We start from the raw sequence: 26,929 nt of genomic DNA, 5'->3' as shown, positions 1-26,929 counted from the left end.
TCTGCCCATTGCACGGCTGTGGTAACCTCTGCCCTTTGTCTTCATTCTTCTCCTAGGTAAGCAAATGATTGAGACTTACTTTGACTTCCGCCTTTACCGCCTCTGGAAGACCCGCCAGCACTCCAAACTGTTGGATTATGATGACATTTTATGAGCTGGAGAAGACTTTACAAGAGGAGGTTGATCATCAGTATTTGAGAAGTCATGCTTGCTGCAGAGAGACTTTTTATTGGTAGGAGGAGCCCTTTGAATCCCTGCAGGAGGCAGTGGTGCTGAAGGGATAGAAGGAGGAGCAGCCAGAAATTTACCGGGAGGAAAGTCTGTCCGACAAAGACAAAGACTGAGACTCGAAGAGGATGGTTTGACACCTCATACACCTCAGGCCAGAGCCATAGTCTCTCAGAAAGAGCTGTGTGAAAAGGGGACATGATGGAGTTCCTTGCAGGACTGAGCTGTTTTGGGTCATGTTGGGCCAGAATCGATTCCAGGTCCTTTTAAAGACATTTAGAGCTCAGGTTTTCTTAAAATAAAAATAAAAATAAATAATCCTTGCACTATAGAAAAGCAGTGACTTAAGCACAGAGCTAGAAGAGTGGGAGCTTCCCAGTGGCTCCATTTGCTGTGCAAAGGAACTCTGAAGGCAAGGAATGCCATGCTTACTCCTGCAAGCTTTGATCAAGAAGGTTCAGAAACTTAATGTGAATATATATTGAAACAGAATTGAAGTTTAACTTTTTTTGGGATTAATAGAAAATAAGTGCAATTTTTATAAAATAGAGGGGGGAAAACCCCTCCAATATTTAAATAGTTGAAAAATAACACATCAGTAACCAATAGATGAGGTATTTTTGGTCTGCTTGAAAATATATTCAAAATAGTAATATATCTTCTGTAGACATATTTAATCACCAGCAACATGGTTTTAACATAACTTAGCAGACTCTGCATGTCTGCTACATTGATCAATCCTGTTTGTTTTTTCTCTTTAATTTCAGAGTAGCTGTGTTGCACTAATTGTATGTGTTCTCACAAATGTATATTTCTCCTCCAGTTAGACATGACTTTGTTACTTTATCTTTGCTGCTTACAAAACTAGCTGATTTTAGTTTTGCTGAATTTTTAAGTTAGAAATACAGTGTGTGACTGAGGGGAATCTTGGTCCGTTTCATTCAGATTTGATCACGAATGAGAAGCCAATAGCCATGTTAAGGATTTGTCATTTCAGTCTACTGCTGCCTTTTGATAGATGAAGTCTTCTTCCAGATAGCAGTGTGGAGCAGAGGATTATCTGAATACGAGAAATCCTCAAAAGAGATTTATATGCAAAGGCATTTAAAAGAATTAAATGAAATGCTTCTTGAAGTTTGTAGCATTGGTTAGTAGCACAATTTTGGTTCTCTCCCCGTTCATGTAGTTGCCAGTTGCTGACTTGTAAACTCCATTTTTTTCTAGCGATACATCAACCCACTTGTAGATCTCAGCTCTCCCGTCCAAATCCTTCATGTTTGGGACAAATGGATTACATAGCTCTTATTTGTGAGCAGCTATGCTTTTAAAATCCAGATTTGTGCTTAATATCTTTGAGGATATATTTTGGAATATATTTACTTTTTCTTTTTAGTCTTCTAGTCTCCTGTGTGTATAAGGGACAAATATTATTGTAGTCTCCACAGGTCACCCTGGCTATTTTGGGAGATTACACAATATGTTTCTCAGAGAAGTAAAATATGCTGGAGAATAACCAGGTAGAGTTACCTTGGTCTCCTGATTTATTAGTGTCTAAAACTAGTTGGTTGTGCAGTGAAGAAAAAAAATACATGTACAAACCTTCCTTTGAATAGTTAAGAAAGAACGTTTGTTCTGATCTGTAGAATATCCCTTTTCCTTTCCCTTCCCCGTGTGTTATTGTAACATTGGGGAGCAGGCCTCTGGCTAAAACTGCTGAACCATGTACATTAATGACATTTTTATAGCAAACCTTTAAGAAATAATATACATATAGTAGGTAAGTAACTGGTGGGGGGTGGGGATATTTTGCAATCACTGAAAATTAACATGCCAAACCAAATAGCTCAAAGATTTCCTCTTGAAAATTCTGTAGAGCCTTTATGAGCAGCTCTCAAAAAAATTGACCTCTCTGCCAGTTGGTGCCAGGCTGACCTTAGGGTGGTTTGTAAGCAGCTGTTCACTGAGGGGATGACTCCTGTTCTGGTTGACCATGTTACAGGTTTTCAGACTTCATCAAAGAGGATGTTTGGCACTACCCTGGTGCTTTTGGAAGAACATGCCAGTGTGGGTTTTTTGGTTTTTTTTTAAAGATATAGATTAGTGAACTAATATTTGGCATGCTAACTTGTCTTAGCTGCACTACTGGCAGTTAGGTGTTGTATGTGCTATCATAGCAAAGAGGATGTATTAATTATGTTAGCGAAAGGACAGTGACAGGATTAAAACTTTGATACAAAATTGCATCCCTCCGTGACCCTCTCACTTCCTAGTTTGCTTGGATGGTTTGGGCTGTTGCTTACATTGTTAAATGAAGAATGAGAAAATGCTCCCTCTTTCTCTTGTTCAAAGTAAAACCCCACTTCAGTGAACCTGGTAGCATGAATGTAGCATTGTGGGAACTATTGAAAAACCTATATAGCTCTGAAAGGACCCATTTATATATACACACTATGGTTATTTATTATGTCACTATTGTATATCTATAATGATTGAGCACTTGTAGAACTAAGGTTGCCGTAGAAAGATAGATTGTACAGTTGCATAACTTATCCTTTATGGAGATGTATGTTTGAATGAATGTTACAGACTGTTTTACTGGTCCAATTGACTATAGCATAGTATACTGAGAAATATTGAATGCGTTTCTCTCTTTTCCAAAGACATATATCCCACACGCCTTTGTGATATTATGCCATGAACAGATTATTTTCTTTGTCGTGATCATTCAACAAAAAGGATGAACTGTTCTAAAGGCTCTAATTGGGAAGACAGGCTGGAGATTTTATATCTACTGTCTTTCAAACTTTTAAAGTCCCTTGTGCTAATAACACTTCTGAATTTAACAATGTTGAAAGAAGAAACTGTTTCTTCCTTCACCTTTAACTGGTTGATCCTTCTGAGTGGCTGGTTGGACAGGAAGGAACCAGCAATGTATAGGATGCAGAAAATGTTTGTAGCTATTTAGGACTTAGATTTTAAAAAAAAAAGTAGATAAGGGGATACTTTTCACTGGACCAACGCATCAAGAGCTGCACTCCCTGGAGTGTATATTCATTAGTCAATACTCGGAGGGAAATTGACATGCTGCAGAAGGCCGGTTCTCATTCTGTGAACTGTTAGATCCATCTCAGCTACTTACTGGGCACATCTACACGTGCTATTAAGGCAGTTGAATAAACTCTGGCACATTTTGTACCAGAGTGTATTGCTCCCAGGCATGCTATTTGAATATGTGCCCAGGACTGCAGCATGTTGAGCCCCTGGCTGGTAGGTGGTCCTGGGGTCAGCCTGCCAGCCTGGGGCTGCTCTGACCTGGTTCGTCATGCTGGCAGGGGTTGGCTGGGGCATGAGGGTGCTTTAGTGCAGGGCTAGCCAGCAGGCAGCCTCCACACTGAAGTACCCTCTTGCCCCAGCCAGCCCCATCAGCATCTATATGTGCATTGCAGCAAAGTAAATAACTCCACCATAGGACAGTACTTGTGTTTGGCAGTGCTATCCTACTGCAGAGTTAATTAGTTTACTCTGTCCTAATAACATTGCATGTGTAGATGGTGACATTTTTACTGTGGAGTTAATTATGCAACTCTGCAATAAAGGTCTCATGTAGATGTGCCCACTGAGGGTTAGAGCGGCCTAGGAAATGCAAAGGTCCAGAGCAGGTGAGTCCTGCCCCAGGGTGCATATTGTTTAGTCTGGGCTGATAAGATGCTATGGGTATGCTTTCATTGATTTGATGAGTGCACCATCAAAAGGGTGTCATTCCACTTACCAAATGTTCCTTTCAATTTAAAACAATAGGCTTTTTAAAATAATGGTCTGTTTTAAGCCATGAAAACTGTTTAAAAATGAGTCCCCTTTTTAACTGTACATGTATATAGTTTTATAATTGTTATTTGAATATTCTTGGTGGAACCCACTTCTGATAAGCATTAATTACACTGACACTGTTTGTAGTGGAATTGAGCTCAAGTCCCTAACTGCTGCACCATATTTCAGTTGTCTTTAACTCTTCACGTGTCTTGTCCACACTGAGCATTTTGCCCTGATGCTATACGCAACTTACCTCCACCAAAGGAAGTGCTAATGTAGACCAACCATTGGCATCTGAACTCCTGTTCTGTCCAGACCTGCTCTGATCAGGGCTAGATAAAACCATGATAATGTGTTAGCACCTTGTTTACTCTGGCACTGTGGGAATGCACTAGGTTAGTGTAGTTGTTGGAAAAGTCAACAGTAAACTCAGAATAGGTGCAGTGTATAGAGAACCATTTTTCCATGGTAAAGGGTTTCAGAGATGCTAATCCCTTTGGGATGCAGAAGTTATCTCATGCTGTTAGGTGTTAAGAGCTGCTTTCCAAGGGGATTTTCACATCCTCCTCCTCTTCTCCCTTATGTGCAATGGCCAGTTGGGAGAGGAAAATAGAAGCTTCTGCTTCCCCATTGGTAGAGAAATAAAAAGGAGCCTTGAAATAACTGCTCCAAGGAGGAAAAGAAGCTATGGCTTCCCAGACGAATCCACAGCCCCAACTCCTCACCCTGCAGCTATCAGCACCTCTTGCAGATGGTTTCCACTTATGAGGTAGTCCTCTCTGGGTCATTACCATAAAACCCACCTGTAGTGAAACTTCTGGGTGGGAAAGCCAAGTATCCAGCCAGCAACCAACCAGCCTGCCTCCATCTGGAGGATTCCACTGAGCACAAATGTGACATCCCACCTAGTCCCGCCCCACCAGGTACCTCAGGAGCTGCTCGAGTCTAATCCTATGTAGTCTATCGAAGGCTCAGCCCTGGCTCCAACTCTTGCTGCTGCCCTGGATAGGACTCCAGGAATGAATGAATGGGCCAGGCTGTGCTTGGTCTGGATCTTCCCTCCCCTGCTCTTTGCTTGGGGCTTATTTTCACTTAGGCCTATGTGTTTCAGTTGCTATTATGGTTCTTGGAAGAAATGTGTACAATACATAGGTATGTCTTTTTACATTGTCTCTTTGTATAGTCTCACTTGTTTCTCATGAGTACGGTCCCTATTTACTCCCATTTGCTCTGCTTCATGTAGTAGAACACAAGGCCCCTCTTGTCACCTCCTAGTCATCTCTAATGTACTAGTCCAGTCCCAGTATGTTAATGACTCTCAGGAGAAAACAAGCCAGGAAACACATCCACAAGCTCACTTATCTTACTCAGCTTAATTCTAAATGCACAACACCCCAAGGCAGGCCTACTTTGCCTGAACATTTCTGTATAATAACTATTTGTTGGTCATAGTTAGAAGGAACCTCAGTCATCACTTCTTCCAACCACCTACACAGATACAGGATGGGCTACTCTTAAATCATCCTGGGGCCAACTGTTTTGGCAGGTGTGCCACAAATTAGCCTTGTACCCTCCTTGAGTGTCAGTATGATCCCTTTCCCCTGCCTGATCTGCTGCTCTGCTTTCTGCTCTCTGTTCTGTGCTCTTCACCCAATCTGCTGCTCTGCACTTGCTTCTTGCCCTATCTGCCATGCTGTCTGGCCCTTCCTCAATCTTCTGTGTGCCACGCACAGGTTGCCCATGCCACTTATAGCACACGTTACAGGTTGGCCACCTTGTCTTACACCATCTCAGGCATATACCTGGGCCAATACGAGGTGTTTTGCTATGGTGTAGTAATTCCTTCTTGGGTATCATAATGGTAAATGTTGATGATTGGAGTGAGTTGCCCAACTTGTTCATCTGAGATGTTAGAGAAATCACTTTCAATTTAGAATTACAAACCTATTTGCTTTTTTTATGTTGAGGTTGGTGAGCCAAATCCTCTTCTGCATTACAATGATGATATCCCATTGGATTTCAGATGAGTCTTAATGGTGCACAGTTTGCCTTGGTAGTTTGGAGGTCTGTTTTGAATCAGTTAAATCAATTAAACCCTCAATTAAATCAATATCGTAAGAGTCAAGAATAACTGAAATTAAATGTACATTGGTTCTCAAATGAGTTAACACTGGGTGTATGACTGCACAGGAGGTCTATTCATTTCACCCCTGTGAGACCTCTTAAAGTAACCAGTGGACTCTAGGAATATTGATGCCAAGTATCAAATGCATCACCCTATAGCCTGGTATAGCGGGGGTTAGACAATGTGAAACACCTCATTGTATGCATGAAGTTTTCTCCAGAGGTTCTATCCTGAGTGCTGATGTGAGAAGCCAGTTTTGCAGGTAAATTTTTGAGCTGAGTCATCAAGGGCTCAGGGTTCTGCAGTGACATTAGTTAAGAGCCAGCAGCGTATACTGTAATGTTGCCAGAACTGACCGGCTATCTGCCTGAGAAAGCTGTTGTTCAGTAAAATACACAGGGTACGTGTACTTTTTACTTATTTCATGGTGTTGCCCTTTCTTCTTGACGAAGTGCAAGCCAGAAACAAACAGGAATCATTGCATTTGAAGTAACCAGTATGACTGTTGATAGTTTTTTTTGTCTGTGTCTTGGAGTTCAATGCATAATTTTAAGGTGTCTGAAAACAGGCCTGGTCTTGATATTGCTTAAGCCCATGAAATCAGGTGTGAAGTCAGTGCAGTTCAGTCATTTGGCCTTGGCTATAAAAGTTGGAGCTCAGTCTCTCACCGGGGATGTAGGCATTTGCAGTTGTGCTAGACACAACTGGCAGTTTTGCTTCAGAAATAAATTCTTACCCAGATATCCCAAATCTTGTGTGACAGTGAAACTAGAGGAGAGGCAGGTGTGAAAATAGCAGACATGAAATATAATGAAGCAGCCTGAATGGAAATTAAATCACGTTTTCCCTTAAATATTCAGTAAATGCCAGATAATAACAGATAACGATTGGTCAATTAATGTGTTTTGTTTAGAATATATTACAAATTGACATGGACAAGAAAAGATACTGGTAAAATAATGTTTATGGTTCTCTTTTCTTACCAAAGTAGTGATATAATGGTACATTTAGCTAGTTCTTTGGCACTCCAGCCTTTCTTCTGTATGATTCCTGTGGTAGAAGGAGGTGTTGTCTTTACCTGGCATTTGACTGGCCCCATCAAGATTTAGAGCTCCATCCAAACCTCACTGAACAGGGAGTCTGGGCAGTGACAGAAGTGACATTTTGTTGTGTGATCGCCCCCTGAAAGTCTCTACAGCTGTGCCCTGACAGAAGTGCATGGCTTTAGAGTGCTTTCAAAGTGCCTAATCATGCAACCAATGAACCCGAGGTGGTGGTTTGGGGGCGGGGGGCGGCTTCAATCCACCTGCCCCCCCTCCCACCTCCAGTGCAAGCTGAGTAAACCCCAGGATGAACTCCCTCCCCTCCCTTCCCCTCTCCCATCCTGAAGACAGCACCACAGCTGGAGGGGGGGGCGCGGGGGAGAGAGGCTGCAGACATGCAGCTGCTCCAAACTGGAGCTCAATCTCCCAACCCCCCCAGACCCAGCACAAAATGTCTGTTGGGTCAGGGGACTGTTGTAACTCATGGTGCTTCCTGGTGGCAGCAGTGAGGGGGGTAGGGGGTGACAAGGGCTGACTGCCTGCAGGCGCCGCCAGCAGTGTCAGTGGCACCTTTTCGCAGGGGTTGCACCACCAAGCTCAGGGGATGCTCGTGCACCCCCTACGTGTTGCCAGTGTTGGAAACAGTTGAGTCAATCCCTTAGTAAAGCAGGTTTTTTTATGAAGACCTTAGCCAGCCAGTGAAGAGTATTGTCATTCTGTACAACCAGACAGCTCTTTATGAGACTGGTGGATTCCTCCTGTATTATATATAGCAATAACCTGCTGGCACGTCCCCGCCCCCCATGTGTAAATGTAACGTTTTGCCTATGGCTGTGCAAATCAATCTGTGGCATCTGACTTGTGGAGCCCTCGCCTGCCTGGTGGGGAGAGACTTAAGTGGTGTTATGCTGACAGGTCTCAGCAATTGGCTTTGAACAGAGTGCACTTCTGGAGTTGCTCTGGGCTCTGGCTCAGGGAGAAAAAGCATGGATGTAGCTGAAATTTATAAAGGACTTGATAAGAGGTCAGAGGCTGGAGTTTTGACACTAAAATCCAGACATAGAGGTAGAGACCCCATGAAAACGTTCTGCTTACAGAGCAGAGGTTCAAAAGGGCACAGCCAAATAACACTGTCCCTAAATGTGGGACACTAAAACTATCCCAGTTTGATAGAGTAGATTAAAATCCTTTGATGTGAAGGAAGAATTGGATGTTGTATACACAGAATATTATTGCCTTGTAAATGCATACATTATATTGATGAAAAATTAAAAGTTGGATTTTTAAAGCCACCTAAGAGACTTAGCTGCCCAGAGTCCTGCATCAAGCCAACAGGAGTTAGACTGATGCAAAAAAACAATGTTTTATGTTTCCTTTGCTGATTGGGGTTTTTTTTAAACAAATGCAGTTCCTGAAATTGAGCGGCTCTCTTGTGCTACCTATATACAGTTGGGAGGTAAAGAAGAACCCTATTGTAAAACAATAATGTAAAGAGTTTTGTTTTTTCTTTTAAAAAATAATAATTTCATTTGTTACACTTGGCAGCTGAGACCCTGATTTTGGTCACCAATGATTTCCCTCGGCAGCATGTACTGGTTACTTACTGTAAAGCAGCTTGTGAAGGCCTGGCTGCCGGCATTGCTTTTCCTTTAAAGGAACAATAACCCCAAATAAGCGGTGAATGGGGGAAAAAAACACTGAATCATGAAGACTTTGAAAACAGATCCATATAACATAGTCTTCCTGTTCACAGGCATGTCTGCGCCACCCTGATGCCCTGCCCAGGAACACCCCCACTCAGTCTGGCCAGTCCCATGCCAGCCTCTAGAAAGGAGGCAGTGCAGCTATCTTAGAGCAAGAGTTCTTCACGGGAGAAATCCTGTGCATGGCATGGAGGCAGTGTAGACAAGCCTCACATCTCTTTATAGTTTGAAACCAGTATGCTGGAGCTGGGCAAATTATCCAACTGGGAAGGAGGACAAAGAATCAATATAATTGTCAGCCATACTTGAAGTGAGAAATGTTGAAGGGTATTTAACCATTTACATGACAAGCCAAATACATTCTATATCTTGCTGACTTCCCTTCATTCCCATTGATTTCAGTGGGGCTTGAGGGCACTCTGTTTCTTTAAAATCAAACCTTTGAAGGAAAACTTTGTATTTGTGTGGTCATAAGAACTGCCGTCATGGGTCAGAGCAAAGGTCCATCCTGCCTAATAACCTCTCTGTGACACTGGGTGCTTTAGAAACAGGGCCTGCGCAGAGATTCATCCCATCTTGCACTCTACTCACCGACAACGTTACGTGGTTGAGGTTACATTCCCGGTCATTGCACAGCTCCTTAGGACCTGCTCTGAACATTATTTGTATGGAGATTGCTCAGTCATTGCCCCATCCCACTTTCATCTGGAAAGTGATGATGGACTGGGCCTGTGAAGAGACTTTCAAATGCTTTATTCACAAATTTCCAAAAATGTGGTCTCTGATTTTGAGCTTCATACATCACAGGTGCCACAAGTTGCCTACTGCTGGTGTGAGACTTTTGAAAACATGGGCTTCCCCCTCTGTGGATGTCAGTTGTACTTCAATACTGAGCCAGCAGGTTGCCCCGTCCAACAACATTTTTCTCCACAAAAGACAAATTTCAATGACATTCATAATTAGTTCCTTTGGCCTCTCTCCCTCTCCCGTCCAGGCTCGTGGTGCATTCTGCTGTGATGAGGGGTGTATCTGTCCTGCCTATTACATAGTCTGGCACATTTATTTGAGACTCTTTGCTGCTTTGCGAATGATAACCATGTTTCAAATATGTGAGAGTTTCTAAATTTTAAGTTACAATTGAATAAACACACATTTCGGGGAAAACAGCAGATCAGTTTTTCTTCTTTTTTCATAACTACTCTCAAATTACCTATCTCTCTCAGCGGGATTGGTTAACACCACCAGCCAAACGTCCCTGATCAGCATTTTGAAGCCAGAAGGTCAAGAAAGATACAATGGTTTTAACAGATCTAAAATTTCTGCAGACAAAGGAAGTGTGGAAGAACTAAAACAAGGTTTTTACAGAGGGGAAGACAAAGCAAACATTGCCTCTTGAGGGCTGTGGCCATTTTGTGAGATAGTTGGAACCGATTTTTGAAAAGGGAAACAAAGCTCATGGCTCTGTCAAGAGCTAAGCTATGACAGGACCTTGCAACCGTCTTGAAGAGATGTGTGAACAACTGAACCGTACAAGAGTGCTAGACCAAGAGGGACTGTTGCGGTCAGAACCAAAGAGGTCGGCTGCTTCGTCCTGCAGCTCCTCCAGCTTTCAGACAAGGAAACTATTGCCTCTTCTTTCCTCAGGGGTTCATAGAGTCATAGTTGTTCGGGGCAGAAGGGACCTCAACAGATCAAGGAGTCTGATCCTCTGCCCTGGGCAGCAAAGAGTGCTGGGGTCAGCTGACCCCAGCCAGATGCCTACCCAGGGTTGGTGGTACCCGGTGTGTTATCTGTGAGCGTGCTTCCTGAGGAGCTGGCACTGAGTTCCAGCCCATCCTTTTGTCACAGGCCAGGCTCAAATGAAATCTCTAGAAAGTGCAGGGGTAATGATTAAAAGGTCAGTCTTGGTTCCCTGGAAGCCGGCATCGCCCTGCTGAGACACCGAGTCAGGCTGCCTTTGAGGATTAGTCCTTCAGGCTCCAGGGCTCCCCAACTCTTGGCTGCCCAGTGTCCTGGGACGAATCCTGGGGCCTTGACGAACACAGCCTGTGAACCGCTGTCCACACAATTTGTTATCTGCTGAAGGGGACCAAGAATTGGAGCAGCAGAGGAGGCTGCAGGTCAGGACTGATGTAAACCGGCAGAGCTGTGGGAAGGGCGTGAGAACAGCGGGCACTGTAATGACACGGCCCACAAAGGCTGTGACAGTTCCCTTAGATACACTGGCAGAGCCGTGTGCTGGAAGTTTGCCCAGCCCTTGCCCGCACTGTGCCTGGGTCTCTGTGGTGCTGTTAGTCCCACACTGGCACACTGTCACCCACCTCCTTAAAGACAGGAAAGCCACAGACAAGGAACGGGGTTGTTGGTCTCTATAAACCTGTCAAAGAAACGATGGGGTTTCCTTCTGTTCAGAACTGCTGCTAACTGGCGTGCCGCGGAGAAGTGTCATTGCAGGAGCGTAAAGAAACCTGCCTGTAGATAAACACACGGGACAAGATGTGCCACCAGGGTGTGTCGGGCATACGTTTCAAGGCAGCTGAAAATATTCTAGCTGCAGCACCCACGGGGGAGCTGATTGGCTAAGACACGCTGACACGCCGTCTACCTTTGTACAGCTGGAGAGAGTGATTAAAGGCTTCCCCGGGCTTGCTTGCAATCGGACACTCCAGCTGTGTGCGGTCGCCTCAGGAAGGAGAAGACACGCTGCCCAGCTCTGCTCAGGAAAGACAAAAAGGTAAGCCAAGAATTGGCTTCTGGCTAAATCAAGGAGCCTGCCACGCTTTGCTAGGGCGCCGCACGACCGGTGGCCTGCTGCTCTCTGGTACCTGAGCCCAGTTGCAATGGGTGCGATAGGACACAATCCTGCTGAGGTCACATCTGTGAAGTGTGGGGCTTTCTTTGCTTTGAGGATGCAGCTTTCCTGTGCTTCTCATTTCTCTGCCTGTTGATATGGACAGAGGGGAATCTCTTTATAGGGGAATTTGCTTCTGCTTCTCGGGTTTCTCCTGTACTGGAGCTGTGGTTCACACAGTGCCATGCAATGAACCAGTGCCGGACTTCTTTCTCCCTTTCTCTCCCAGCAGAGCATCACCTCGGGCACATCCTAGTAAGCTTTTCCCTCTGTTGCCCTCTGTACTGGGAAGATATAAATGACTCTAATGTGTCTGTTGGGGGAATTTCTTCATCAAAACAATAATGATTCCTAAGGTAGAGTGCAGTGTAAATGAGAATTGTCCTCCTACCCTGGGGTCTCCTCTTCATCTGATTTCAGTGCTTACTTGAACAGGAAAGGGTCACTTGCTGCTTGCAAGGAAGGGTCTAGAGGTTTGAATCTGATTCACCACTAACTAAAAATATTAAGATTTACGTGGGCTTGTTCTCTTTGCAGGCCCCTGGCAACAAATTCGTAAAATGCCTCTTGGGCTCAGGTAGAGCACTGAGGCCGGAATCTATTAAATGCCCAAGACAGGACTGGGGCACTTCTCTCCTGTCCTCTTTGCAGCTCAAGACCTAAACCTAAACCAAGGGTTAGATTATGCTCGGGCACAGCTGGGTGGCTCTATGGGAGCCGTGCACATGTGTGCTGGTGAATGTCATAAACCCAAGGGCTAGGTTATGGTGTTCAGGCAGGCATGAGTACAGGGCAGCACAAGGAGGTGTCATACCTCATAGCTCTGGCTCCAGGACCCTCCTGGTTCTTCCTGCCACCTCCAGTACATTTCATGGCTTTGCCTTCTTCCTGTCTCTTTGAGAAGTCTTACGCTCTGCTCCTGACGTGTGGGGGAGCTGCAGTCCCACAGCCCCATCCTGCCCAGAGTCTGGCATTCACCTAGGCATGTGAAAAGGGAAGGAAGGCTCTTGAGGGTCACTTCTGGGGCAGTCTGCCTCACAGGCAGGAATACACTCTTCTCGAGGCAAAAGAAACCAGGCTGCAGCTAATTTGTTTCGCTTACTCTGGCACCAGTGAAATAAGCCAGTCAAGCTCCCAGCCCCTCCCAGTCCAGTCACTGGCACAGGGAAGCCGGATTGTTTTTCCCTCTTAGGGGCATAAAAATAAAATGCAAAATAGCTGGCTCAGGTCGAGACCCAATGAGAATCAGGACAGCAATGGCAATGCCGATTGTCAAATCATTTCAGTACAAACCCAGGTTCTTTATCAGTCTTGATCAAGCGACTGCCTGTATCAAAACAGCAATAAACCATCACAAGTGATGAAACTCTGCTGGGCCTCAGCGTTTCCAGCATCCTGCCTGTCTGCGCTGAGTCCAGCCCGAAAACTACTGCTTCTCTTCCCCCTCAGTCACACTCTGTTGGAGCCCATGTTTTAAAAATGTAGTAGGAGAACAGCTAATATATTCTGTGCTACAAGCTGGGATCCCTCTTGGAGGTGTCCACCAGCATGTGTGGAGGCACTGAAATCACGACCAAAAAGATATCATCATCCAGTCCCGTAGCTCTGCAGGGAAGGCGTAGGTCTGTCGCTGGGAGAGAGATGGCTCAGAAAGTATCTTTTCTGGCAAGTGTCCTTGCTGAAAGCAGGTGTCGTAGGGTGCCCCTGGTAATAGGTACATATTGCTGAGTGCTTGTACTTCACCTATCCCTGCTTTCTTTGCTTTAGTGACCAGCGGCTGGAAGAGGAATAAAGTTAATGACTAGTTGAAACCATTCTAGCTGTTTGTTGGCTTTCCTTGAACAGGCATTGCCCAGATGCACCAAACCAGGTGCAGCATGTTGGTGGCATGTGGCTAGGTATCAGTTGAAACCACTTTACAGTTCGTAACCAGGCTGTGTTCATGATGCCTTTGAAGTCTGGACACGAGGCCAGTGGGTGACATGATTAGTATAAGTATAGGTTAAGTTATCTTACTGCTCAGGATATGCTCAGTCCCCTAAAAGAATTATTATTTATAGCGTTACTAAACCAGGAACACCAACATGTTCATGTAAGGGGAGCTAGTGTTCCTTTTTGCCTGGAACAACAGTGGGTGGGGAGCTGAAAAAATGAATTGCTGCTACAGCAGGTGCCAATAAGCTAAGGCAACACAGCTGAGGCTGTAACAACAGAATAGGCCCAATGGCATAAATTCATCATGGAATTAGGCAAGGCACAATGATCAAATCAAATATAGGGAAAGGCCCTCATTTCTCCTCCCCGTTCAGAGATCAAAGCCGGGATCCTACTGACAATGAAACTCTGCTGAAAGGTTTTTCCAAGTTCACATTCAAAAGCATAGGATCAAACCCAACATTAGAACTTCTTTTATTCCAGGACTGACCCTGGTGCAATTCCTGGGGCAGGGCGGAGGGGTGCGGGAGGGCTTGGGTTTATTAGAAACTGCTTTTGCTGAAATATGTTCTCCCTTGTGACTCATGAACCCTCAGCCTTTACACAAAAGTAACAGGTCTTGAACCTGAAACTCAAACACCCAACATCCACCTCTTTAAACAGGATCAGATGGAAATTCTCTTGTTTGGGTTGAGTCTAACGTAAGGGAAAATGTGCCAACCACATGGGGCTGCAGTTCAGCATCAAGGGTGTACAGGTAGTGTAAGCTCTTCCAAAGGGTACATCTCATGCAAGTTTCCATCATGGATCTAATTCTCAACTCCTTTGAACCTTGCAGTCATTTTCTCTTATGCAAAATGTGCATGAGATGCAACAAATTCATAATGGTAGGATTTTACCCTACCTTTGTTCTTCTGCAAATGAAGATGCCTAGTCAAGAATCAGGCCCTGCATCTGTGGAAAACTTCTCTCTCCCTGTGCTGGGAAAAAAACCCCAAACCATCAGCAATGATTAGATTTTGGATAAAACCAGAAGCCACAAGGTGACCACAAGGTGGTGAGAAACCTAGCTCCACTTATCCACACCTGGGCATTAGAGAAGGCTTTCTGTACCCTCCTATCAATGTAGACAGGACAAAAAAACCCTCCAGCAGAGGTGTGAGTAGGTCACGTTGCGATAATGCAGACCTAGTTAGCACTGTGCACATGACAGGCACCTGGACAAAACAAAAGTATTTCTGTGGTGGGGGCTGTCACTGTAAAGGTCAATCTTTTCAGGCAGAGGGTCTGGGCATGGTGCTGCATACAGCTGGTTGGAGCTGGATGCAGAAGGCAGAGTGGCAGGAACCTGTGACAAGAGCAGGTGCCATGGGCAGGGCGTGCAGGGAACAGATCGCTGCCCTGCGTTCCTGGGGTCTCCATGAACATTGGTTGAGAGCTGCGCAGGAAGCGGCTGCTGGGAAATGGAGTCTGGCTCCCAGCTGAATCCATCATTTTGCCCACCTTTTTTACAGGCTAATTAAATCAGAGATGCATAACATAAGCTTTCATAAGCAGTGGGTTTACTTAATCAGATGCTGTAAAATAAAGTAACCTGCTGCTTACAAAAGCTTATGCTACTCTGCCTTTGGCCTGACTTCAGACTAACATGGCTAACTACCTGTATATGTAGGCAGCCATGGTTGTGTATCAAGGGCAGGCCAGATAGGTGTTGCTTGGCAATGTCCCACACTACAAATTACTGGTGTCTGGTGTGCATTTTCTGGAGTGATCATTTTGGCATCTAGTGCCCAGAGTCTGCATGAAGGACTGCAAAGGAAGAATGTTTCTTCCATGAGTTTCTGTTTTGATGGCTTTTATAGGTTGTGTCTCTGGTAGTCTCTGTTGCTGTTTGCTGAAGATTAGTAATTCTGGCAGCTGCCCCATCTCCCTTGTTGAAAACAGAGGTGAGCCAGTTCGCTTGTTCTAGTCATTATTCGGTGTATGAATAATGTGTGGCAGCTAAAGAAAGGCAAAGCAGAGATGACTGATCCACTGAATGGTTCAAAATGGAGTCTATAACCTGCAAACTTTATACCCTTTCACTTTTCACCTGACATTAGCTAACTTCAGTCCCACTTCACCACTGCTGCATTTCCCCTGATGTAGAATTTAAAGCAATGGCAGTCAGTTTGATTGTGTTCCGCTAACAATAGGGTTTTTTTGTTACGGAAGGACATCGTTCTATTATTGAAACAGCACAGGACAAGGCAGAAGAACTCACAGTGGACTCCAAGATGAACATGAGTTGTCAGTGTGACAAAATCATCAGCAAAGCTAACTGTACTTTATCGTGCACCAGCAGATGCATGATGAATAGAACCAAGAAAGTGATACTTCCCCTCTATGCAGCATTGGTCAGAGCACAGCTGGAGTACTGTGTCCAGTTTTGGGTGCCATACTTTAAGAGGGATGTGGATAACCTCAAGAGGGTCCAGAGGAGGGCCACTCATATGGTTAAGGGTTTACAGGCCAAGCCCTATGAGGAGAGACTAAGGGATCTGGACCTCTTCAGCCTCCGCGAGAGAAGACTGAGAGGAGATCTTGTGGTTGCCTACAAATTCATTAGCGGGGTGCAGCAAGGCATCAGAGAATCACAGGGCGCCTCTTGGGGTAACAAGGAAAAATGGTCACAAACTCACAGAGAGCAGATTTAGGTTAGACATCGAGAAAAACTTCTTCATGGTAAGGGCAGCCAAAATGTGGAATGTGCTTCCAGGGGAGGTGGTGCTCTCCCCTACCTTGGGGGTCTTTAAGAGAAGGCTGGATAGGCATTGAGCTGGGGTCATCTGACCCCAGGGCTCTTGTCTGCCCAGGCGGGGGTCGGACTCCACGACCTGTTGAGAATCTATGAAACTCCTAGGTTCCAACTCTGCTGCTAAGTCACTGCGTAACTTCAGACAAGGTAGAGGGATGTTGTGTGTGATGTGGTGGATGCCTTTATAATGGCTATAGATTCAAGATCATGTGTTAAGACTCTACCAGGAGCCTTCTTTTATAAGCCCCAAATTTACCACTTCCTCCGGTCACCTGGCAGTACTAGGAAATTGCATTTCCCCCCCGCAAGGTTGAACTTGTTTAACTTCAGCTTCTAGCCATTGGATCTTGTTATGACTTTGTCTTTTAGACTGAACTTCCCCCCCCGCAACTATCTGATCTTTTCTCCCTGCATAAGCGCCCGCACACACAGTGATCAAGTGACCTTTGAACAATCTCTACAGTGAACTGAATATAGAAAGACTCAGTTCTTGCTTTCTCAGGAAAAGGGAACCAAGAAAAAAGTGGTATTTCTATGAGCCACAAGTTCAGCATCATTTACAGCTCCTCCTTCACAGTGAGCCAGTCAGGTCTGTGTATGCGTAGTAGGTTATCAGTAGGGATCCCGTACCTATGTATGGTTTTAGATCTAGTGAAGAAAACGCTCTATAAAATCTAGGCAGTATTATGACTCATTATTAACTGGATCTAAATTTCTGGTTTGACTTGGTAACAAAACTTGGTAACGTTGGTCACCAAACTCGGTGACCAAATTTTTGGTAAGGTTACCAAGTCTGCTCTCCCAGCGTGCTGTAGTAAGGATCAAAAACTTCGTTATGTAATAGTAGTCTCCATTTCTCTTTCACAATCAAAACTATATGAGCTCTAGCTCAGCAATATTTTCCATTATTTTAGTCATCCATCTTGTAACTGCAGTGGCCCTAATGGTAGAGGAGCCATACAGGTGACTTATCAATCAAGATGAAGTGTGTTCTTTGAAGTGCTTGGACAGAGACCCTATGGTTCTCTCTAACTTTCTAACTGCTAAGTAAATTAAATAAACACAGATGATGCTGGTTAGTGTTCACTCACCTGGTTTCTCCATACTTTGATCTGGACTTTGCAATCTTAGAAAGGACTGCATACCATGTACAAGTCATAATTAACTTGAGCTAGCTGAGGTTATTCCTTAGCAGACTACATTTTGTCAGATAAACCTTAAGCTGACATTTTGGCTAGGTACAGGCAGTCCAAATGTCCAAGGTGGAACTGATTTAAGTTTCATGGTTTTCTGTAAGAGGCGTAGTTTAGACTGGTAGCAAACAGAACATACATTCATCCTTTGGAGTCAGGGGGGAGGGCAGGGAGGTAAAATCCTAGACTGGGTTTCACCATCTTTAAACCAGTCTGTATGGGCTGAACTTCTGTTCTGTTATGGAGAAAGACCAGTTTCCAATTGCATATCTGTACCTGGCCAAATGTCTTTTGCCTTGCCTGAGTACCCAGATGACCTTTTCTTCACTTGTTAGTAAGAAGTTCCTGTTGTATTGTGTTCTCTCTTTTTCACACAAGACATCATGTGACAAAGCAAAGAATATTTCTGATTCACATTATTGTTGTCATCATTTTTATCATATTTATTGCAGTTATTTGTTTGGTACTTCTGATTAAATTATCCTGAAAAACAAGTATGAAGGAATTCAAGGATGAAACAATTATATCGGTAATAACCCGTTTTCTCATAGCTTTAAGACTTCTGGTAAATGTTCCAATTAATTCACAAGAGCTCTAGCCTTACCTATCTAGATTAGTTGAAAGGTGCTTAAAAACCACAGTGGTCAAGTAGTCATATCAGTGCCTCTGGGCTTTTATCTATGCTAACTTCAATAACTTTCACTCCAACAAGCATATGAAATAGTTTGTGTTCAGTCACTGAAGTCAGCTGAGTTTCATTTCATGAACTGTACATGTGACTGAAACAAGATTAGCACTGAAATGAAAGTGGGAGGTTGCATACTTCTTATTTTTAGGATATTCCTGCTCAAGTGGATAGTAGGCCTGTGCGAGTAGGCAGGTATTCAATCCGCCTCAGAGATCTGGCCATAGGGTATAATGGGGGATCAATGAACTATCTAGAACTTTGTTGTTTTGTCTTTGATTCGGGTGAAACGTGCTGGGGTGGTAGCGTCTTCTGAGAGCATGAAGCCTGCCAAGTTTCATGAAGATCAGTGCAGGGGTTTGGGGGGAACTGCACCCCAAATTCTTGAAAGCAAAATTCCTGTCACATGTAAGTGTTACACCACGGGGGGGCGTTGGGCGGGTGAAAACTGCAGGGGTGGTGGCCCCTGCTCGGGCCACAAAGCATACCAAGTTTCAAGAAGATAGGTGCAGGGGTTTGGGGAAAGTGCACCTCAAGCTGCTGACAGGCAAAACTCATGATGTGGGTGGGTGACACTGTGTGTCTGTTAAGGTGCGTCCTTCCTGGCGCTGGGGCCTCTGCACAACACGGTAGTGTGCCCCAGTGAGGCCTCCTCCTTCCCTACTCTGCTTTACATGACAACAGGTACAATGCCTTAGCTGACTCAACACCAGTAGCATCAGCAGCAGCATCAAAGGTACCCAAATGGCACTGTCACAGAGCCTTACTTTTTATAAAGGAATTGACAGCAAGAAGTAAAGATGTTGCATGGTGTTGTGTTGGACATATGATGTTATTCATGGTGTGTGATGGCTTATCTTGTGTTTTTATGTCTATATGTGTATTATGAAAAAAAAAGGAGTGCTTAAAAAATGTATCTTTGGAAGCTGTAGGGTTGAAAACCCCTTTGTCAGGCTGAGGAAGTACCTGCCCTTGGTCCTGGATGGAAGGAATAGCAAAGAAGCCAGAGGCTGGCCTGGCCCGCAATGCAGGCAAGACAGCCAGTCAGTGAAAATGGAAATGGAGGCATCAGGGGGTGAGGGACAGGCTGGGGTAGGGGTTAGGGGGGAAAAGGGGATGTAGCAGCGCAGGTAAAAGTGCAGAGGTGCCTGGGAGATCAGATGTCCGGTCGGTCGCAGTGTGCCAGAACTCCACTGTGTATATTGAGTCCACGAGTTTCTGTAACTACTACCTAGGAGGCTGATGAAGTGTAGTTCATAGACCCAGCTCTGAAAAGTGGTTTGTACATTCAAACAAGCACCTAAACTCATCACCAGCACTGAAGCCAACTTCCTACAGCTCAAAACACAAAACCTGCCAACTATCTCCAGTACCCCCACAAACTGCACGCCAGAATCTATCAAAGACAACAAAACCCAACTCCCTGTGGGGGCACATTCCCTGCAAAAAAACACTCTACCTCCAGTCTCTCAGGGCTGATCCTGAGAGGGAACAAATTACAGTGCAAACCACTTTTCAGAGCTGGGCCTATGAACTGCACTTCATCAGCCTCCTAGGTAGTAGGTACAGTAACTCATGGACTCGGTATACACAATGGAGTTCTGGCACGCTGCGACCAACCGGACATCTGACCTCCCAGGCACCTCTGCACTTTTACCTGCGCTGCTACATCCCCTTTCCCCCCTACTCCTACCCCAGCCTGTCCCTCCCGTGCTGATGCCTCCATTTCCATTTTCACTGACTGGCTTTCTTGCCTGCATTGTGGGCCAGGCCAGCCTCTGGCTTCTTTGCTATTCCTTCCATCCAGGACCACCTGCAGGTACTTGCTCAGCCGGACAAAAGGGTTTTCAATGCAAAAGCTGGCATCCTGGGCAGCTAAGCTGAGTTCACTGGGAGCCTCACAACTGCACTGCAACCAGCAAGCATCAGGTCTGTCAAAGACGTAACAGGTCTGGGCGTTCACCAGCCAAGACTTTGTGTGTGCGTGCGTTAGCTGGAGGGTATGGCAACTCCTACCCACCTTTCACCAGGGGATCATTGGTCCTGGCATTTACAGGGCTGCCATGCCACCAGCAGTCCCACCAGGCCTCCCTACCCCAGCAGGGTGCAGTTTTAGTAGTCATGCCCAGGACCTGGGGCCTCCTCCTTCCCCATAGCCCCAGTCTCATACCTCCAAGTTCGTCCTGGCAGGGGAATGAGCTCAGCAGGAACATGTTTTTCCCTTGCTGGATGGTGATGCAGTTAGTGCAGCTGAGAGTGGGGCATTACTCAGCTTTTAAAAAACTCAAAAAAGGAAATTGGTGCAGATGGAGTGAGAGGGTGGCACTCAGTCTATCTGCAGGTGGAGCTTGGGGAACCCCAGCACTGGGAGGTTCACCTTCAGGAACACCAGCTGCTCCACCAAAGGAGGATCCAAGCAGGTGCTGTGGAGTATCACAACATCCCCAGCAATGCTGAACACCCTCTCGCTTGGCACGCTGGTTGGTGGAACACTGGTTGGTTTGCCCAGTAGGCCAAGGGGTCGCAGTCCTGTGGCTCCACATCCTCAGCAAGACAGGTAGCCACTGAAGCCCCAGCACTACCTGCCCGAGGCTGGGGTCTCATGCGTTTGGATCCCAGCACTGAAGCCATGCCCATGGTCCATATTGGCAGTGGCTGGCACGGAGGAGACTGGCTGGTGGTGGTGCTAGTGCTGGTGCTGGTACTGATGGTGGTACTAGTGCTGGTGCTAGGAGTGCTGGCACGGGAAAGTGGATCCCCCTCTTCCATATCCCCTCGCTGCTGCAATTCGGCCTCCCTGACTTTGTTGACCAGCACCTGTGTCCAGTGATGGAGGGCTTTGGTGCTGCCAGTGCACATGCTCCCCCGCACCCTCGGGTCGCACATGCCCGCCATCATGTGGACCGTATTGGACCACAAGGGATCCAGCCATCTCCTGATGCCCTCCTTTAGCCGCCTCACCAGTGCCTGCACATCTGGTGACAGCAGCCTGCCCCAGCCAGGAGCACTGATCCCCTGAAACTTCTCCATTTGGTTCTCCCGTTCCCTCACTAGGGGGATCACCTGGCTGAGGGGGGCAATCGCTAGTGCTAAGGGTCTCAGTGGCCTTGAGGAAGGGCTTGAGGACCACCAAGATCTGGGAGATGGTACCCCACTCAGCTCTGTTCAGGGGGGCGCTTATCCCAATCTCCCCAAGCAAGGCCATCTCATGGATGGCCTTCTGCTGCTCCACCAGCCTTTTGAGCATCAGGTATGTGGAGCTCCACCAAGTCTCCACAACCTGCATGATTTTGTGCTGTGGGATGCTCAGCTCTGCCTGTTTCTCCCACAGTATCTTGGCCCCCTTGATGCTGCAGTGGAAGTAGTCCACCACCTTCCTGCATTTCGAAATCAGCTGGCTTGTAGCAGTAGTAGTGGTGGCGCCGTCAACAGCAGCCCCGTCCCCCTTCAAGGCATCCTCACCATTAGGTACAGCCTGTGTGCCACACATCGGATGCCAGCAAAGTTGGCATCACAGACAGCCTTCATCATATTGGCCTCGTTGGTGACCATGAACCCATGGGTAAGCTTGGCCTGCCTAATGAGCCACCCCTGCACCGTGCAGTTCATGGCCCCCATGATCTCCCTTGCCGTGTGGGACTCATCCAGCCCCTTGGCTTGCAGCAGAGCCCACCAATGGCCTGAGTGATTGCACCAGTGCCCCATGAGGGAGAGGTAGGTGTGATCGCCACCCCAGCTGCTCCAGATGTCAGAGGTAAAGTGCAAGGCTACCTGCAGTCCTGCTTGAGCAGCTCCTCTCTCTAGTACTCCCTGCATGCATCATACAGGGAGGGCACCACTCTCCTGCTAAAGGTGGTGCATGCAGGTACTTTGTACAGTGGGGCCACAATTCCTGTGAACTGCCTGAACCTTGGCTGATCAACTAGGGAGAAGGGCTGGTTATCCAGAGCAAGCATCTCCCCAATGCTCTGGGTGATCTCGCTCGCCTTGGGATCGTGCCCACCTTTCTGTCCACCTTTCCCTCACCGGTCCAGGGTGGCCTGTGTCCGCTTTGTGGGGAAGGGGGCTTTGGAGCAAGCGGGGGACTTCCCTTTCAGCACACTTGAACTGGTGCCAGGCTGAGCAGGAAGAAGGGAAGGGAGTGCTGCCTCCTCAGATGCAGCAGTATCACTGTGGTGGAAAAGTGTGTCACATCCTTGTCATGGCTCACGTGCCTTCAGCAGTGCTGGCAGATGACAAACCTGGGATCATCTGCCAGCTCAAAATGCTCCCACGCTACACTACTCCCCCACTTCTGGGTTGAGGCTGAGGATCCTGCCTTATCTCACTCCTGAGCAGGCTGAAGCTTAACAGCAGGAGGAGCTGCCTCAGCTGAGCCACTTGCCTCCACAACCTCAGTCTCCTCTGAGGTGCTGCTTTCCAGAGGAAACCTGGGTCTAGGGGAAACTTGAGGGGTGTGGAGCACAAACTCTGATTCCCCTTCAGTCCCCAGAATGGCTTGAGCCAGCACGCTCAGCATCCCTGGTTCCAGATCCAGCTCCTCCTCTGGCAGGGGGAGGCTCATGCTGAGAGATGACATTGGGGTGGAGGAGACAGTGATTCCACTGCTGGTGCCCACTTCTGGACTAAAGGGAGGTGGTGCAGGTGTAGGGACGTCAGGTGCAGACACTGCTCCCACCTCCTTGCTTCCACTGGCAGCACTGATGTCATGGCTGCTTGGGGGTTGTGGGGGGTGGGGGTGGGGGTGGGGGTGGGAGGGCCTGCAGCTCTAGCTCCCCCCTACCTGCTCTGCCTCCCCTGCCAGAAGACCTGGCACCTGCCTTTCCAGCATGCTTCATATTAATCTTGCCTGTGCTGCAAAAGGTCTCTGTGTGTGTGTCACTCCTTTTGCGTTATGAGTTTTAGTCCCTCTGTTGCGTGCATGCACTAGACTCTTTGTTCTTTGATCATTTGCTTTAGTGTTAAGAACTATGTAAAAATTGTGTACTGTCTGTCTGTCTTCTTCTCCTATGAATATCTGATTTTTCTTCTTTATACTGTGTATGTGCATGCGTGTGTGCAATCTGTGTGCCGCCCTGCACAGTGATGGATCATGCTGGCAAGGAAAACAAAGCTTTCTTTTTTCAAAGTTTGCACACACAAAGAAAAGAGCAAATATAAATTGAAAGAAATTAATTGAATAGTACTAAAAGATGCTAAGCTAAGCTTGGCGAAGCTAAATCCTACCCAGTACTTTCTAACAACAAAAAGAAGCAGGCAAGTTCTACTACTGAGTAAAGGAACCAAGCTGAGATGCTTGAGTCTGCTAGGGTACCTTTCTCACGCAGCTCCTGAGAGGGAACAAGCTAGCAAAAGGTACAGCAAGCCTCCAAACAGAGGCTTTTATGCTGTTTCTAGATCCCTCCCCACACATGCTGTCATTGGAAAGGCAGCCAGAGAGAAATCCTTCTTACTGGCCACCTACCCATGTCCGTCTTCCCCCCGACTCCCCCTCCCTCTTCTAACTTTCACTTTCAGTGTCTGAAGCATCCAAAGCTTTTCCAAAGCGCTTTGGAAGCTCTGAACCGCTTCACACAGCTTAAACGAGCTTGCATTTCGCTCCAGGCATGCTGCTTTGGATGCCAAATCGTCTGAAGTGGCCCCAGATCCAAAGCCTCACACAGCCCTACTGCACAGCCATGCTCCCTCAGCTTTCTGAGTGGCATTGACCTTGCAGAGGAGAACCCACTTTCATGTATGAAGCTAAGCTCAGAAAGGTCACTGAAATGAGCAAAGATCACCACTTACTTTCATGCTTACATCTCACTGCAAGGCAGCAACTTCCAATCATTCAAAGCCAGGCCATATTTGAATCAGTACCTTTGAGATGTAAAGGTCTGACAGTCAAAAAGCCAGAGACTGAATTGATTCAATCTTTGCAGGTTAGTCTAAGCTGCAAAGATTAAACCAATAAGCAAATGAACAGACATTTACTTTTGATTCAGGAAATGCAGCCACGTGCCTACAGTAACTCAAGCCAGAAGGTTGGGGGGGTGCTAGAGCATGGCTCTCTGGCATGTAGCCAGCAGGGGCTGTGTGTTTGCTTCCCTTTCTGGTGCCTCTGAGGTCTCTGGGATTTGCAGTCCAGACTCAGAGCAGCAGGACTCTGCAGGGTTGCTCATCACTTTCTCTTCCTGCTTCTAGATGCCTCTGGGATTTGTAGTTCACAGTCACAGCCAGCACTAAGCAAGCAGGGCAGGGCAGCTCCGTACTCCGGGGAAGGGAAATGTAACCTCTCTCCAAGGCCCCAGATCACTGCAGCAGTTTGCCTGGTGGGGGGGTGAGGGGGCAGGGCAGAGGGGGGCAATGAGCCAGCCAGTGGGGCAGCCCTCACTGCTCCAGCTAGGGAGCAGAGGAGCAGGCAACACAGCCAAGGCCAAGGATGCAAAATGCTGGGGGAACTCTGATTTAATCTGAACCAGGAAGGGATCTGGGACAGAAATTTCATAAACTGGTTTGACCTAAATCAGTTAAGTCTACATTGAACCAGGTTTATCTTAAACCAGTTTCAGCCATTTTAAAACTGCTTTATGTGCACTGAACTTCTATTCTATTACAGGTTTAAACCATTTTCTGATCATTTAGATCAGTTTATGTGTAATTTCTGTCCCTAGCCTAACAGTCCACACAGTTATGCAGGCCCATTATTCTTTCCCCTTTGTCTTTTTTTTCTCTCCCATTTCCTATGCTTGCTGTCTTGCTCTTTCTCCCAACTCCCATCCTTTTTATCTTTTGTCCTTCAGTTTGTCAACACTGAGGAGGATGAGTTTTTAACCTGACTGGTTAAATTATCAGTGTTGGTGCCCCTGGGCTGCAGCCTTGAAATTATAGAACAGTGGATTATCAGAAGTGATCAAAATATTCAAGGCAAAGTCAAAAACCTCATAGTGCATTCTCTGCACCAGAAACAAATGCACTGCCTATAGTGTATACACACTAAACCAGATCCTGACAGGTTACTTTTGTATAAACTGACTGGCTGCATCTCCTTTGTCAGTGTGAAAATATGAAGCAACAATGTTTGAAAGTGAGTGAACATTACCTTGTTCGAACCAAGAAGAGCACGATTAGCTAATTACTGCTCTTTATTTTGCTGAAGTCTAGTGCATAGTTAAATGTCTGAGTCATGCCAAGAGTAACACCTTAATCCTGTTTATAAAACCCTCCTTCCATGTGATGGTAAGGTGCATAGCTTGCAGCCTAAGTCAAGTAACATGCAATATCACCGCAGGTGTTGGTCGTAGTCATGTTGGTCCAAGGAGATAGGCAGACAAAGTCCTTTAGGTAAATAGGATATCTTTTATTAGACCAACTAAATAGTTGGAAAAATTGTTGCAATTGAATAGTTTGTCTAATAAAAGGTACCCCATTTACCCAAAGAACTTTGTTTGCCTATGTCACTGCAGAGGCATTAGCTCAGACTCCTTGACAATAAGCAACAGGGGGGGCTGGTTTTGCAAAGCCTCCCTATAATTTTGTTTTTCAGGCTCCCCTTACACCTTGTAATTTATCTTCTCCCTTTCTAATAACATCTTATCTCATAGACACTAGGCCTGTGCAAAGCGGCTAGTATTTGCTTTGGATTCAGATTAAGCCGATTTGGGGGACAGTGATTCAATTTGGTGAATCAAATCACTGTCCTGATTCAATTTGGCTGCATCTGATTTGGAGATTCGACTGCTGCCGAATCTCTGAATCAGCCAGGCCAGGCCCCTCCCCCACCCCTCTCCCAGCCCAGCAATGACTGCCCCCCCGGCTCCCAGCATTGGGGAAAAAAAGCCCTGGCTCAGGAGGTGCTGCTGGGCAGGGGGTGATCTCTGCTGCCCCCCACTGCCCTACACTGCATGAGACCCCCAACCCCCCCCCCACTTCCCCAGCCCCTCCACGGGTGCCCCGCATGGGCCAGCTCCAGCCCTTTAAGAAAAGAAAAAACCTGTAGAAACCCTGGGACTCACTGCTCCTGCTGATGGGGGGTGATTCCTGCTGCCCCCCACTGCCCCGTGCCATGTCAGGGACTCTGCACAAGCCCCCAAAGCCCCGAGGCTCCTGTAGGAGTGGTGAGTCCTGGGGTTTTTCTTGGTTTTTTTTTTCCTTAAAGGGCAAGAGCCCTGGCAGGGGGAACAGCTGAGAGGGGGGGTTGGGGGGGCTCATGGCAGAGTGCCCCTATGCAGCATAGGGCAGTAGGGATTGTCTCCCCCCCACCAGCAGCTCCTGGTGAGCACCGGTGCTTTTTTTAAAGTACTGAGAGATGGACTGAGCAGGGGGAGCCATGGGGGGGCTGGGGGAGCGAGCAGGGGTCAGGGGGGCTGGCAGGGATCCCCCCATGGTTCCCTCCCCCAGCCCCTAGTACTTACCAGCTCAGACTGCCGAAGATTCAGAAAGCTCTGATTCGATTCAGACCTTTAAATTGGTCCCCTGACTCAATTTGGATTTAGAGATTCGGCCACCAAATTAGGTCGAATCTACTCTGCGTCGAATCACCACCCAAAGCTTCGCACAGCCCTAATAGACATGTTTGAT

The 26,929-nt window shown here is 46.6% G+C and overlaps 2 protein-coding genes across 4 annotated transcripts in view; both read left to right on the top strand.

The window, feature by feature from the left end:
- Positions 1 to 10,063, top strand: part of NSMF (NMDA receptor synaptonuclear signaling and neuronal migration factor) — a 68,158-nt gene extending 58,095 nt beyond the window's left edge. For all 3 annotated transcript variants that reach the window (XM_090021824.1, XM_090021823.1, XM_090021826.1), the window contains one exon: positions 57 to 10,063. In XM_090021824.1, coding sequence (XP_089877950.1) covers positions 57 to 154 — 98 coding nt within the window. In that variant the 3' untranslated portion in view covers positions 155 to 10,063. The remainder of the gene's footprint in view (positions 1 to 56) is intronic.
- Positions 10,064 to 11,466: 1,403 nt separating this feature from the next.
- Positions 11,467 to 26,929, top strand: part of LOC149855533 (ectonucleoside triphosphate diphosphohydrolase 8-like) — a 52,181-nt gene continuing 36,718 nt past the window's right edge. Inside the window, exon 1 of the mRNA XM_090021897.1 lies at positions 11,467 to 11,643. The gene's annotated coding sequence lies outside the window, so the exon portion shown is untranslated. The remainder of the gene's footprint in view (positions 11,644 to 26,929) is intronic.

This window comes from Crocodylus siamensis, chromosome 11, assembly GCF_052110815.1.
Source record: "Crocodylus siamensis isolate JL-2025a chromosome 11, ASM5211081v1, whole genome shotgun sequence".
Lineage (NCBI taxonomy): Eukaryota > Metazoa > Chordata > Crocodylia > Crocodylidae > Crocodylus > Crocodylus siamensis.
The sequence above is the reverse complement of the archived record's forward strand: the minus strand, read 5'-3'. Positions and strand labels throughout refer to the sequence as shown.